The 14,102-nt window shown below is 26.3% G+C and overlaps 3 protein-coding genes across 3 annotated transcripts; 1 reads left to right on the top strand and 2 right to left on the bottom strand.

The window, feature by feature from the left end:
* Positions 1-185: 185 nt before the first annotated feature.
* Positions 186-2,832, bottom strand: MKS88_002891 (uncharacterized protein; the record flags this gene model as incomplete). The annotated part of the gene is made up of 4 exons (XM_067215938.1): positions 186-268; positions 482-751; positions 987-1,644; positions 1,987-2,832. 4 exons carry the CDS (start codon positions 2,830-2,832, stop codon positions 186-188), a joined length of 1,857 nt encoding a protein of 618 aa, XP_067073467.1.
* Positions 2,833-6,739: 3,907 nt separating this feature from the next.
* Positions 6,740-8,137, bottom strand: MKS88_002890 (GPI-anchor transamidase; the record flags this gene model as incomplete). Its single annotated transcript, XM_067215937.1, has 1 exon — positions 6,740-8,137. The coding sequence occupies one exon, from the start codon at positions 8,135-8,137 to the stop codon at positions 6,740-6,742; it is 1,398 nt and encodes a 465-aa protein (XP_067073466.1).
* Positions 8,138-11,626: 3,489 nt separating this feature from the next.
* MKS88_002889 (CCR4-NOT transcription complex subunit 2) lies at positions 11,627-14,089 on the top strand (the record flags this gene model as incomplete). The annotated part of the gene is made up of 1 exon (XM_067215936.1): positions 11,627-14,089. The coding sequence occupies one exon, from the start codon at positions 11,627-11,629 to the stop codon at positions 14,087-14,089; it is 2,463 nt and encodes an 820-aa protein (XP_067073465.1).
* Between the last annotated feature and the right edge of the window lie 13 nt (positions 14,090-14,102).

Below are 14,102 nucleotides of genomic sequence, written 5' to 3'. Positions count from 1 at the left end.
TGCTTGACATAATTTAATATATGAACTACGACTACACATACATTATGATACAAGGTAAAAGTTATGTAAGATTAAATTTTTAATACTAAATTAACATATAAAAAAAAAAAAAAAAAATTTTTTTATTTTATTTTACTTTTTGAACTATATTATATCAGAATTGTATTTTACTTGTAGACTTTTTTTCATTTAATTTTCATCTGTGATATAAAGTTGCTTGCAGCCGGTAGCTTAATTTCTAAGCCTTTTTTGCCGTTTCCCCAAAGCACTGAGAATAAAACATAAAAAACATCGTCATATGTTCTTATATATATATATATATATCTAAATTTATGCACGCGTAAAACAACGAAATAGTGTGGACATATCTTTTTTCTTTTTTTTTTTTTTTTTTTTTTTGCACCAAATTTTAGATACTTTTTTTATGCATTATTAACTAAAATTTACACATAAACTTCTATTTTTTTATTTTATATCTTACCAGCTTTTACATGATTTTTACTCCCTCTTTGTGTCAGGTCTTTTTTTGGTATCTCTATGACATATTTAGAATTTTCATCATTGTTTGCATCTCTAATATATTTTATTTTAACAGGGATTCCATTTTTTTTATTTCTTTCTGATTTTATTATGTTCATTTTTTTATTGGGAAAAAATACTTCTTCCTCGTCCATGTTCACAAGATCATCATATCCTTCGTTTGAAGACTCATCTTCCTCAAGATTTGCTTTAAGTTTGTGATAATTCATATCTGTGTTGGAATGACAAATAAATAAACATTTGTAATTTAATACCTTGTTGGTTGATATCGTAAGCGGAAACCTCTCGCAAATCCGCACACCCGCTTAGTAGTGTGCAGCTATATATATATATATATGCATATACGTATATATATACATAAACATATGTATATACGTACATGTGCGCGTACACATGGCACTGCTCAACATGCATATGCACACTGAAATGCTTGCCTCCTTTCTAACCTGCATATGGGTCCTCCTTATTCGTGTAGACTAGCTTTTTCACACTAGCTGAATGAACATTTGTCTGCTTCCTAGGTTTGAAATGCATATATATATTTTTCGAAATATTGTTCAATGCATTATAAAGTTGGCAGTCTTTTTTTCCCTTCACTTTGTTATTATCTGCTTGCTGATACCGATCTTTATATTTATCAGCAATAGTAGTATAATAAGGAATCTGTTTTAACATAACCTCCTTTGGAGGTAAATAAACATTAATATTTTGTAACTGGAAAGGTGATAATATACTTCCATTTATATTATTAAAGTTGTATATATCTTTTACAAAATTACTTATATTAATATCATTATATTTTTTTATACTATAAGACCACTTTTCTATAGTAGTTATTTGAGTTAATAACTGCACTTGTCTTAATCTTTGTATTAAAGCCTTTACCCATATTTTATTTTTCTTTTCATTTCCTAAAACCCAACAGGATGATAATATCATTTCGAATATGTTCCTTATCTTAGATACTTGTACATTTTTCTCATTTAAATATTTGTTCAATGATATCATGCATCCACTAAAGATTTCAATACATTTGGAATTCAAAAAGGCTTCAGTCTCCTCTCGCACCCATACTACTTTTTCCTTTCCGTTTATGTTCACGTCCTACGTAAGCAACAAAAAAAAAAAAAAAAAAAAAAAAAAATTATGCACTCATTTTTAATCCACGAATAGAGGAAAAACGTTCGTCGTAGTGCAGGGTTAGTGTGTGTATTGTGCATTTATATATATTTAAAAGTGTGTTTACGTATGTACATGTATTATGTATTCATGTACTATGTTATACATCTACTATGTATTCATGTACTATGTATATATGTAATATGTACACATGTACTATATATACATATATACAAATATGCATATCTACGTGCACGTACACGCCACACAAACAGCATAACTCATGCAGTCTCAAATTTATAAACAGTCATTTGGCCAATTCCTTACATCCGCCAAAAGGGAAAAATACTCATTAGCAAACATTCGAATTATTTGTAGTCCTGTTAAGTGGGAATTGGTTATATAAATATTGTGATAACTAAAACATTCTGCTATTCTTGGTAATATGTAGTCAAATTGGTACCCAAAATATTCCTGTAAATCTTGTATTAACTCGTTTTCCTGTTCTATTTCTGCAATCTTTAATTTTTGTGCATGATGTATATGTTCAATTAAGGAAGGCATCCACGAGAAAATATTTGAACCACTATATTTGACTGCATATGCTACACATGCTTTAACATATTTTATTATGGAATTTTTATTATTAAAAAATAATGGTGTATACAGATAAGAATAACCAAATAAATATAAACTGTTTTTATATATTACACGATTTTTTCTCTTTTGAACATATAAATAATGAAAAACAACTTCTTTAATTGATTTAATATTTTTCAAATCATTAACTATCTCTACATCTTTTTCATAATTATATTTATTAAAAAAATGTAATTCACTATATAATTCTAAAACTCTTCCTCCTAATACTATCAGCTTTTCATAATAACCTACACCTCCATTTGTTATATCTGTAAAACAGGTATTCAAAGATTCAATGTCTATTTTCCTACAATTTTTAAAACCAAACCAGTTATATAAATCTGTGTAAATATTACAATAAACGTTCGGACATATACTTATTGCGGAGTTGTAACAATAATTGTCTTGTTCTTGAAAATTCTTTTTTCTCTCATATATTAAATTTTCTGTAACCTCTTTAATTTCATCTTTATAATCTATTTCATCTTCCCTTTCATAATATGCACAACCTTTTACATGTCTTATATCCATTTTCTTGGGAAATTTCACTTTATAAGAAAACTATAACAAAGTAGGCAAGTCGATTTGGGCATAAAGAAACATGTAATGTTTAACAAGCATAAAATATGAAGAAAAAAAAGAAAAACAAAAGTAAAAAAAAAGAAAAGAAAAAAGAATTCAATTAAAACAGTATCAAATAATGGTATATTAGTGAGACTTAATAAGCACGTAAAAAAATAAAATAAATAAATAAAAATAAAAAACAAATAAAAATAAAATGAAAATAAAAATAAAATGAAAATAAAAAATAAAACAAAACAATGTAAAGAAGCAAACTAAGGAAAGTATGTTCATTTGATAGTATATGCGGGTGGGTAAATTAATTTGTCTGATGATATACAAATAGGATCACTGCGAATACATTATGTTAAAAAAAAAAATAAACAAATAAAATTTAGCCTTTGTAAAAACTCAAAAACATGAATAAATTTAATGTGAACACTTCACCGAAATAAAAATAAAAACCTTAAACAAAACCGCAAATAAAACCGCAAATAAAACCACAAACAAATTATGTTGAAAACGTATGTATTTTCATCATGCTTTGATTAATGTATAGACGTAGCGTGCGGCGTTGCAAAGTGCATTTGTGTACATGTAGGCACGCACCCAAGATACAAATATATCTATGTGATAAAACAAAAAGTTGGTGCAGCGGTTACTCATTAAAGACAAGCGATTTTGCGAAACATGGTGCCAAATAAATTAAGGCATTAATTATTTTTACTTCGTTGTTTTGCTACACGTCTAATTAAATAACAGCAAAATGGAGCAAAATGCAGTAAAAAGCAGTAAAATGGAGTAAAATGTACGATAAAAATAACAGGAGATTAGGTGAAAATTAATAAACCATTAATTTATCATAAATTTTTAACTTTGCTAAAATATGTATCACTTTAACATAACTGGTAGTTTGTCTTCTGTTTAAAAAATTTGCGAACTACTATTTTCCTTTTAATTTTACAGAATGGTATATAAACATAAAACACTATGGCAATTTTATTTCAATGGTGTGCGCTATGAAAATTGTCTGTGCCGAATAAATCGCAGGAAAAATTGAAGAACGAGTATTTACTACTTTTAATTCATTTAAAAATAAAGAGAAAATCGTGTAAACAGTGTGAATAAAGCGAATAATGTAAAAGATGTAAATAAAATAAATACAGTAAATAGTATAAATAATACTGAATTTATAACTAATAAAAATTTTTTTTTTTTATAACCGTATAACATTTTCAGGTAAATACAATTAAAATACAAATATTTAAAAAATTTTAAAAATAGTAATATTATTTAACTGTATTTCAAAATAGTGCACGAATATTTCCGCTTCTAATGTGTAACTGAAAATATTTTTTTATGTTTGCGTTCACACACCAATCTTGTTTACACATGCTCACGTATATTATGTGTGTATATTCTGACAGTGAAAAGTATTTATAAAACAATACAGTGTGCCATTTTTATACTGTGTACATATAAGTTATTTGGAACATACATATCCCACTTATATATGTGTCCTTTTTTTTTTATTTTTTTTTTTTCATAGTACTATTTATGCATATATTCGCGTTATACATATATTTCCTTTATTATAAATTGACTTAGACTATTTTGTAATAAATTCTAAAGTGCAATACAAAATGGATACGTATCAGCAAATAACAAAAAGTAACACATACCAGGCAAAATCCTTAAAAGGATTTATGTATTTAGGTTTATTAAAATTGGCACCTTTTTCCCTTCTTTTCAATTTTACTCACACGCCTACGAACACATACATATATTCGCATATATGTATATATATATATATATATTATATATATATATATATATATATATAATATATATATATATATATATGTGTACATATATATGAACATAAGGTGATACTTGGTAATTTTGCTTCAATATAGTAAATTTTTCTAAACACTAAAATTAAAGTAGGTGTATTTTTTTTATTATATTTTGTCTTTAATTTTATATATTTTTTTTTTTTTTTTTGTACTGACGCGTTAATATTTTTTCTTAAATACAACCAAAAAATTTATTTATTCATGCTGTCTTGTTAAGGTAAATAAAAATCATGAGCGCAAAAATGTGCAAAAATGTACAAAAAAGAACAAAAAAAAAAAAATAAAATAACACATAAACACGTTCGCATATTGGCACATCGGTACATTGACACATTAACACATTAATAGAGCGCGAAAAAAAGAAAAAATCAATAAAAACTTTTACAGCTTTTTCTTGGAGCTTCCACTTTTTTCATAATATTTAAAAATGTATATTTTAAAGTTTTAAGCATTGCTATTAAAATTTTTGGTGTTTGTTGTTTATCTCTGTATATAAAAACATTCCATGTACCTTCAGAAGAAAAAAAATTAAAATACGCTAATGCGTTTATACATATATACTCATACACCCATACACCCATACACCCATAACCCATACACCCATAACCCATACACCCATAACCCATACACCCATAACCCATACACCCATAACCCATACACCCATACAACTCATATATCCAGAAACCCACATACGTACATTTATATGTATGCTTTAAAAAAAATTTGGAAAAAATGAAAATACTGCATCTTTTTTTGAGCCCTGGCAATACTATGCATCGATGCCATAAACTGTTATAAGCTGAAATTTAATAAAAAAGATAAAAAAATGCTAAACAACCAGAATAATGAACTCTTGGAAACTGTTAATTCGGTTATTCCTCTTTTGGAGTTGTCAAAAAAGAGGAACATATTATGCAAAGTGCGCCTCTCATAAAGTACTAGCAGTAAACATATTTTAATCCTATCATTTTATCATTAATTTTTTCCATTTTTTTTTTGTAAAAAAAAAAAAAAAGCAATGTAATTTTAGTGGTGTCATACACCTTTCTAATAGGAAAACCAAATGTTATAAGCAATTTTTTTGAAATACACAAAATTCATACGTTCAACATTTTAATGCATTACCGTATATTCATTTAAACAAACCTTTGTATTTTATTTTTTTATATTTTTATATTTTTTTTTTTTATTTTTTCTTTCCATTTTGTGTATGTGTAGTGTGGGCAAAATGATAATACTTTAAAAGAAGACACTTTACTTTTTTTAAAATATGAATTTCTTTTGGAAAAAAAGAGTATTCGTAATCTAAAAATAATCAAATAATCTCTTTAATATGGAAAAGTATTCTTCATTCTTCTGTTTTTTATTCAATAAAATGGCTGCATATATTTGCCCTCTAACATAATATTTTTTTTTTAACCTCAAGAAATATTCTTTTCATAATCCTTTTCATTTTTCTCCTTTCAGTTTTGTTAAATACATTAGTTTTTTTTTTTAGTATCACAATTATGTTACACTATATTATTTTTTTATCTTTTATCCGTTTCAGTGTCTTACCTTCCCTCCCCCCCCCCGCACCAAACCAATTGCGAACGGAACGTATATCGTATTCTTTTTGAACATATTTGCACACATGTATAAATATGTAATGAACCATTTACGAATTTAGCTTAATTTTTTTTTTTTTTTTAAATTACATGACCTGCAAAACGTCAATGGTTGCTCTATTTTGAAACTAAAAAAAAAATAATGCTGTCATTTCCAGAAAAGTAAGTTAATTTTACAAAAATAATAAAATAATAAAATAATGAAATGACGAAATGATAAAATGCCGAAATGATAAAATGCCGAAATGATAAAATGCCGAAATGATAAAATGCCGAAATAATGAAATGACGAAATGATAAAATGACGAAATGATAAAATGCCGAAATAATGAAATGACGAAATGATAAAATGACGAAATGATAAAATAACATAATAACATTGAAGCGTTAGAAAGTAGCATCACCCATGGCGCATCACTTAAACAAAAAAATGAGCAGAAAAAAGAAAAGGAAAAATAAAAAAACTAAAACTTTCAGCATATAGTTTACATTCACGTGAATGGAAGTAAAACAATAATCCGTAAAATAGGACTCTTCTTTCAGGTAAACCCCCATATTATTGCTGTAATAGCTTCTATCTTCATATAGATTTGCCATATTTGCATATATTTGACTTTTTATATGACCACATAAAGTTAAATAACCTAAACACGTTTTTCTCGAATTAAACGAGTCATCTCTTCTGTCCTTGTCATTTTGGTTATATGTTGATTTGTTCATATCATCCTTATTTATAGGTAACAAATTGGAATTAAAAAAAAGGATGTTTTTATCATGTAAAAATGTGGATGAGTTAAATTTGGAATTATTTATTGTTGCTTGTGATATTAAATGTTGTGTTTTTAAATAATTCAAAATATTAAACATGGAAAAAGATTTTGCATTTTTATGTGGTTCGTCAGGATATATTCTATAAATATTTTCTAAATAATTAAAAAAATGATAAGTAAATCTATCAACTGTTGATACACTTAAAAATTTACTTGAAAAGAGACTGTAGCTATTTTCATTTCTATTAGATGAAGATAATAAAAAGACATTTTTAATAGTATATTTATTTATAAAATGTAATATATCATCATAAAAACTATATCCTTGACATGTATCAATGATCACAAAGATATATTTGTATAAATTTTTTATAAGTAGTTCTTGTATATATAATTTAAATTCAAAGGAACTCATAATATTAAATTCTTGAATTTTTAAAAAGTTTACACCACCATGACCTGTCATGTATATGAATAAGTTTTTTTGTTTATTTCCATTCGTTTGTAGTCTATTTTTTTTAGGACTAAATGCATCATATCTATGTCTAATAACTCTTCTGATTTGTTCATCCTTAACATTATCATTTTTATAATCAATATTTAAATTTGTATATAAATTATCTCTTACATGTATATCGTAATTTTCACTTGGAAATATTTCATATTCTTTAAAAATTGTGCCTTCTATAATATTCCTACAATTACAAGCTTGATCAAATGGGATCATAAGTAATATATTTGTATCAATAATATCACCTATATCTTTTAGGTATTTATATGCAATCAATAAGTTACACGTATGCCTATAATTAAAATGATGTCTTGATGTACTTAATGCTATAACATTGTTATTCATATAATTTAATTTCTTTAATTCATTCAAAAATATTTCCTTTATTACATTCTCCTTTTTATTTATGTTTTCAATCTCTTTGTATTTCCCTTTCATATTTTTAATATCCACACCAGAGAAATAAAATGACGCAATTACAATTTTAATTGCTACCACTGTACACCATTCAAGCATAAGTTTTAATTTCATTTTGTCTGTTTAAATATTAGAACCTTCATTACATCAATGTTGTTTCCTTTTCACTGCGCACGTATGTTTACACGCATGTATGTTCATGTGCATGTTTGTGTGTATTCTCTTTTTATTACCTCTTTTTTGGACGTATGTTTGTACTTTTTGCGTCTTTTCTGCAGTATGGTATATCTTAATTGCTTTTGGTAAGTAAAAGATTGTCATAAAGGGGGGTATATATGTAGGTGCATAAGTAGTGTGTACGTGGGTATATATGTGTGTATATGCATGTATGTGTAAATAGGCTGTGTACGTTTACCCATTCATCTTTTTTCTTCTCTTTTTTTTTCTATTAACCTGCTGGAAGCACTCTTTTCAAACTTCGTAGCTATTACATTGGTAAGCATTTAACATAACAAAAAAGAAAAAAAAAGAAATAATAGTAGTAACAGTAGTAGTTGTTGCTGTACTAGTAGTAATAGCAGTAGCAGTAGTAATAAATGAAGCTCGAATGGCGTAAAATGCAAATAAAAGGTGGCATAAATTTTTTCTTGATATAGGAATTATTTGTTAAACAAAAAAAAAAATGTTTAAAAGAAGCTGATAATTTTAGGTGGAAATTTTAAAAAGTACCTTTCTTTTTTTTCTTTTTTTTTTTATTATATTAAAATTAGGATATATTCATAATTTAAAAATAAAAATATTCTTAAATTATATATATACACCAGTTGAATGAATTTTAAATCGTTTTGAAAAAGAAGGCTTCCTCATTATTTATGAAGAACTATATTTGATGTCCAACCCGATATGTATGCCATTTATGAAAACGGTTCATTTTTTTTTTTTTTTCCTTTTTTTTTTTAAATAAAGCCGAGTAAATAATTTGAGTAAAACATATCGATGAGGCAGTACTACATTAATAATATATTTGTTCCACTTTAAAAAAAAAAAATAAAATAAATAAATTAATTAAAATACAATAAATAAATATATAAATAAATAAAGTAATTAATTAATTAAAATAACACAAATAAATAAATAAATAAATGTATTAATTAAAATAAATGTATAAATAAAAAAATTAAAATAAGTTAAACTATTTTTGGTTATCCTCATAATTTTTGGTTATCCTCGTACGGCAAAAAGAAAAATAAAAATGTAATAGTATGCTTAGGATACACTGCAATGCACTGTTAATAAAAGGAAAAAGTTCAAATAGTACTACGTGTTGTTGATCTTGCCTTTCACTGAAATTGCTCTTCTGAAAAGTTTTGCATTATTACATACAGTTATGAACACAAATAAATATATATCCATAAGAATATATTTGTATGTACATATAAGTACACACGTATACATGTGTTTGCATGGATAATGTTAAATTAAACAAATCTATCCGTGTACGAATAATATTTTTTTATGTTTAACATGTGTACACACATTAGTTAGTAAATATATATGTAATTACATATAAGGGCATATATGTACATATACAACATAATTAAAATAAATAACAAAGGGTAAAGATAACAGATATACTTTTTGAATTATTACGTAGAAAAGTGCTTAAAAAAAAAAAAAAAAAAAAAAAAAAAAAAAAAAGAAAAAATGTAGGAAAAAAAAAGCAATTGAATAGTCAAAATAATTTCCCTTTTTTCATTCATTTTCCGCTTTATTTAATATGTTCATTTCGTGATACTCAATTTTGTGTAATAAGAAAAAAAAATAAAAAAACGAAGAATGAAAGTGAAGTCTTTACAGTCATAGGAATAAAAAAATATATTCTTGTTTTGGAAATAAGCACCTGTTCTTAAAAACATAAGATTATTTATAATTTATTATTATTTTAAGAAAAAAAAAAAAAAGAAAAAAAAAAAAAAAAAAAAAAAAAAAAAAAAAAAAAAAAAAAGGTTAAATCTAACAATCAAAATTGTCAATACATACCCATGCACATATATATATTTGTATAAACACGTTGAGCAGCACTAAATTAGTATTATTATGCATTAAAAAAATAGTGTGTACACAATTTACACTTTGCTGACAATTATGAACACAATTATGAACACAACTTTGAACATAATTTTGAACATAATTTTGAATATAATTTTGAACATAATTTTGAACATAATGTTGAACATAATGTTGAACATAATTTTATATAAATATTAACTTGTCGTATGACATTTCTTAATTTTTTTCGCTAAAGTTAAATGTGTACATAAGGTTACATCCCGTACAAATTAAAAAAAAAAAAAACTCTAGTGATGCCATCAAAATTTATAATATCTTCCAATACAATTAAAAAGAAAAAAAAAAAAAAATTTGTCCCTTGGTAAAATAATAGCATATATCAAGGGTCTTTTATGTATGAGCTTATAATTTTTATATAAGCTTCATTTTCTTTAGTTATTCAAATGACGTTTAAATAAACTACTAAGCATTCTTAATTTTTACATTGTTATTTTAGGTCTACCTAGAAAAGGCATTTTTCATACATCTTTAATAAGTTTCATTTTTACTCTTTTTTCTAAAGACCTTATAAAAAATATATAATTTTTTTTTTTTTTTGAAATATCGTAAACGTTGTGCTGGTAATACTCATGAAAACATTTTCAAGTCGGCATAAACAAACTTGTATCATTGCACATTTGTACAAACGTGAATACGTAAATATGTGCATATGGTCATACGTACATATGTAAATACGTGCATATGTAAATAAGGGCATATGTAAATAAGGGCATATGTAAATACGTGCATATGTAAATAAGGGCATATGTAAATACGTGCATATGTAAATAAGGGCATACGTAAATACGTGCATATGTAAATACGTGCATACGTGCATACGTGCATACATTTATATATATATACATATGAGCGCACAAATTTAGGCACACGTTATGACGTACTTTTCGTTTTGTGCTTTTCCTTTTTGGAAATTATTAAAGTAATTGCACTGTTCTCATTTTTATCATAAGTATGTACATGTTTTTTTCTAATAGTTCACATAGTTTTTGTAAGTAAAAAAAAAAAAAAAAAAAGGTTTCAAGCCTATAGTGTAGCTCTATTATTTTTTAGAGATATAAATGCGTACATACGTAAAATATGCATGAAAGAAAAATAGTTAAACTGAGTAGAAATACGTGCATAAATACGTACATACATACAAGCGCATATATGGGTATATGTGATAGAAATATTATAAATAAATATTTACAATCGGTGGAATGATTTAGCAGTTATGCTCATGCATAATACATCGAAAGCTGAACGTACCACTAAGTAGGTAGTTGCCTTGTGATGCGCAGTCATACATACGTATGCACAGACTTAAGCGCAGACATAAACACATATCTATATGCACACGCAACGTATGTATGCAAACACGTGTAATACCGCATATGCATAGCAGCTCTTTATGCAATTTTAAAATTTTGATTATTCCTATTTTTTTTTTTTTTATTTAAATCACGACCCAAAATAAAAAGAAAGTACAATATTATGGGTAAGGGAAATAAAGAAAAAAAAAGGGAAAAAAGTAAGAATTCAATCAAAATGTCAAAAAAAAAAAAAAAAAAAAACACAGAAGGAAATAACAAAAATGAAGATAATGATTCTAACGATATAAACGATTTGGATATTGAAACGAATGAACAAGTATCAGATTTGATAAAGGATCATAACTGCAGTAGTAACAACACTAATAGCATTAGTAGCCCAACCAATGGCAATACACATAGCAGGAACGATAAAGAGGATGAGAAAAACGAAATTCACTGGATAGAATATATGGATGAAAACATAGAAGATAACATAAGTGATAACTCTATTTCCAACCCCATGGATAATGAAGTGAAACACTCAGTATATATTAACGAAAGCACCGATATGTTACAAAAGGAATCTGTTCTCTCTTCCCACATAAAAGAAAATAGAATCAGTGAAACAAAAGATTCAATGGAAAAGAATCTGAATAAAGACAAGAGGAAAAAAAAAGAAAAAAATGATAAGTACGAAAAATGCGAAAAATGCGAAATATTTGAAAAATGTCAAATGCACAAAATTAACAAAAAAGACAAAATAAACGCAAGGGAAAATCATATTAAAGACAACCCACAGGATAGCAGTAACACGGAAAAAGATCTACTCATTCATGAACACAATAATGATGTAGAAGGTAACTATATATGGACCAAAAAAAAAGGTATATGTATTACCAACGAATGTGATAATTACAGGAAAGTATGTAATGAGAAAAGACAGAGTGCATTAAATATTAACTTGAACCAAGAAATTTTATATAACAACAATTCTGTTAGCACTAGTAGAAATAACAATGGTATGAATTATGACAATAAAAATAAAGAGATTAGTATTACCACTAACAGAAGGGAAAACAAAAAGGAGGAAACAAAATTAAAGAAAAGTGGCAATCCAAATAACAGTAAAAATAAACATGAAAGAAACAGTGAAGATACAATTCGAAGTAGTGAAACAAATATAGATAATTTGAAAAGTAAGAAGAATAAGAAAAATATAAAATTAAATGAAAATAGTATGACTAAAGATAAAGTAAATAAAATCAATCAAATCAATCAAATCAATACTACTAGTAATGATTTAACACTATGCAAAAATAATAAGTTACAGGATGTTTGTGCAGAATATAATAATGAGAAATTTGAATACTCCTTGGAAAGTAAAATGTCAAGTAGGGGGGATAAAAAGGAAGAACATGGAAGTAGTAACATCATTGATGAAGGTAATTCTAACAGTGCGAACGATCATAATGCAATGCCTCATACGAATGATGCAAACGATTATAATATCAAGGGAACGTGCGATCAAACAGATTTCCCATATGACCAAACAGACGTCTCATGTGACAGAATAAGATGCACAAGTGGAAAAACTTGTAAAAAGAATGAAAAGAAAAAGGTAGAAAAAAAAATGAACACTATGGATGCGCATAGAATGAAAGCGAATAATAGAGACGATATATGCTACAGACTTCCTTTGGACGAGCACACAAATGAGGAAAGGGAAAATAGTTCACATGAAGATAAAGAAGTCTATGAAAAGGTTAATATAGACAAAGGGGAGAAGATTCCAAACTGTAATGAGTCAATGCATAAGGACAAACTGATTGATGACCAAAAAGAGAAAAGCACTGAACATACATATAAACAAGAGAAAGACGAGTATCTCTCACTTGAAGAAATATTGTACGAAACAACAGAAAGGGCAAAAATATATAATAGAACAAATTATGGATTATTAGGAATACTAAAAGTAATAAAAATGACAAATCCAAATTTAAATATTTTAGCATTAGGAACAGATTTAACAACATTAGGATTAGATTTAAATACCCGTGATTTCCTTTTCTCCTCATTTAATTCACCTATATCAGATAATCCGACAAATAAAGATGATTATTTTATAAAACCAAATTCTTATTTAAATACACATTTTCAAATACGTTTATCTTTATTATTAAAATTAAAAACAGAGACCCTCTTTTATATTTTTTATAATATACCGAGAGATGTATTACAAGCTTATGCTGCTTCTGAACTATATATAAGAAAATGGCTCTACCATATAATATATAAAAAATGGTTTACTCCTAAAAATTTATCAAATTATTCAAGTATAGAAAAATGTGCTTCTTGGATATATTTTGACCCTATTTCATGGTCAAAAAAAAATTACGAGGATTTTCTGAACACGCAAGATATTATGAATGTAGAGGATGTTACTAAATGTATTGAGAATATAATTAAGTTGCAGTCTTATTATAATATAAATCAACCAGAAGGTGATCAAAATGTCAATACAGGTCGAACCTGTAGTAAAGACAGCACAAATATGGCAAACCCAGCCAACTCTTCCCCCACACCCACACCCACACCCACAAACATCCAAACACACACACAAACGCACACACAAACATATACATAATCACGTACACATA

The sequence above is a fragment of the Plasmodium brasilianum genome, chromosome 9 (assembly GCF_023973825.1).
Source record: "Plasmodium brasilianum strain Bolivian I chromosome 9, whole genome shotgun sequence".
Lineage (NCBI taxonomy): Eukaryota > Apicomplexa > Aconoidasida > Haemosporida > Plasmodiidae > Plasmodium > Plasmodium brasilianum.
Note: the sequence above shows the minus strand (reverse complement) of the source record. Positions and strands in the feature narration are given on the sequence as shown.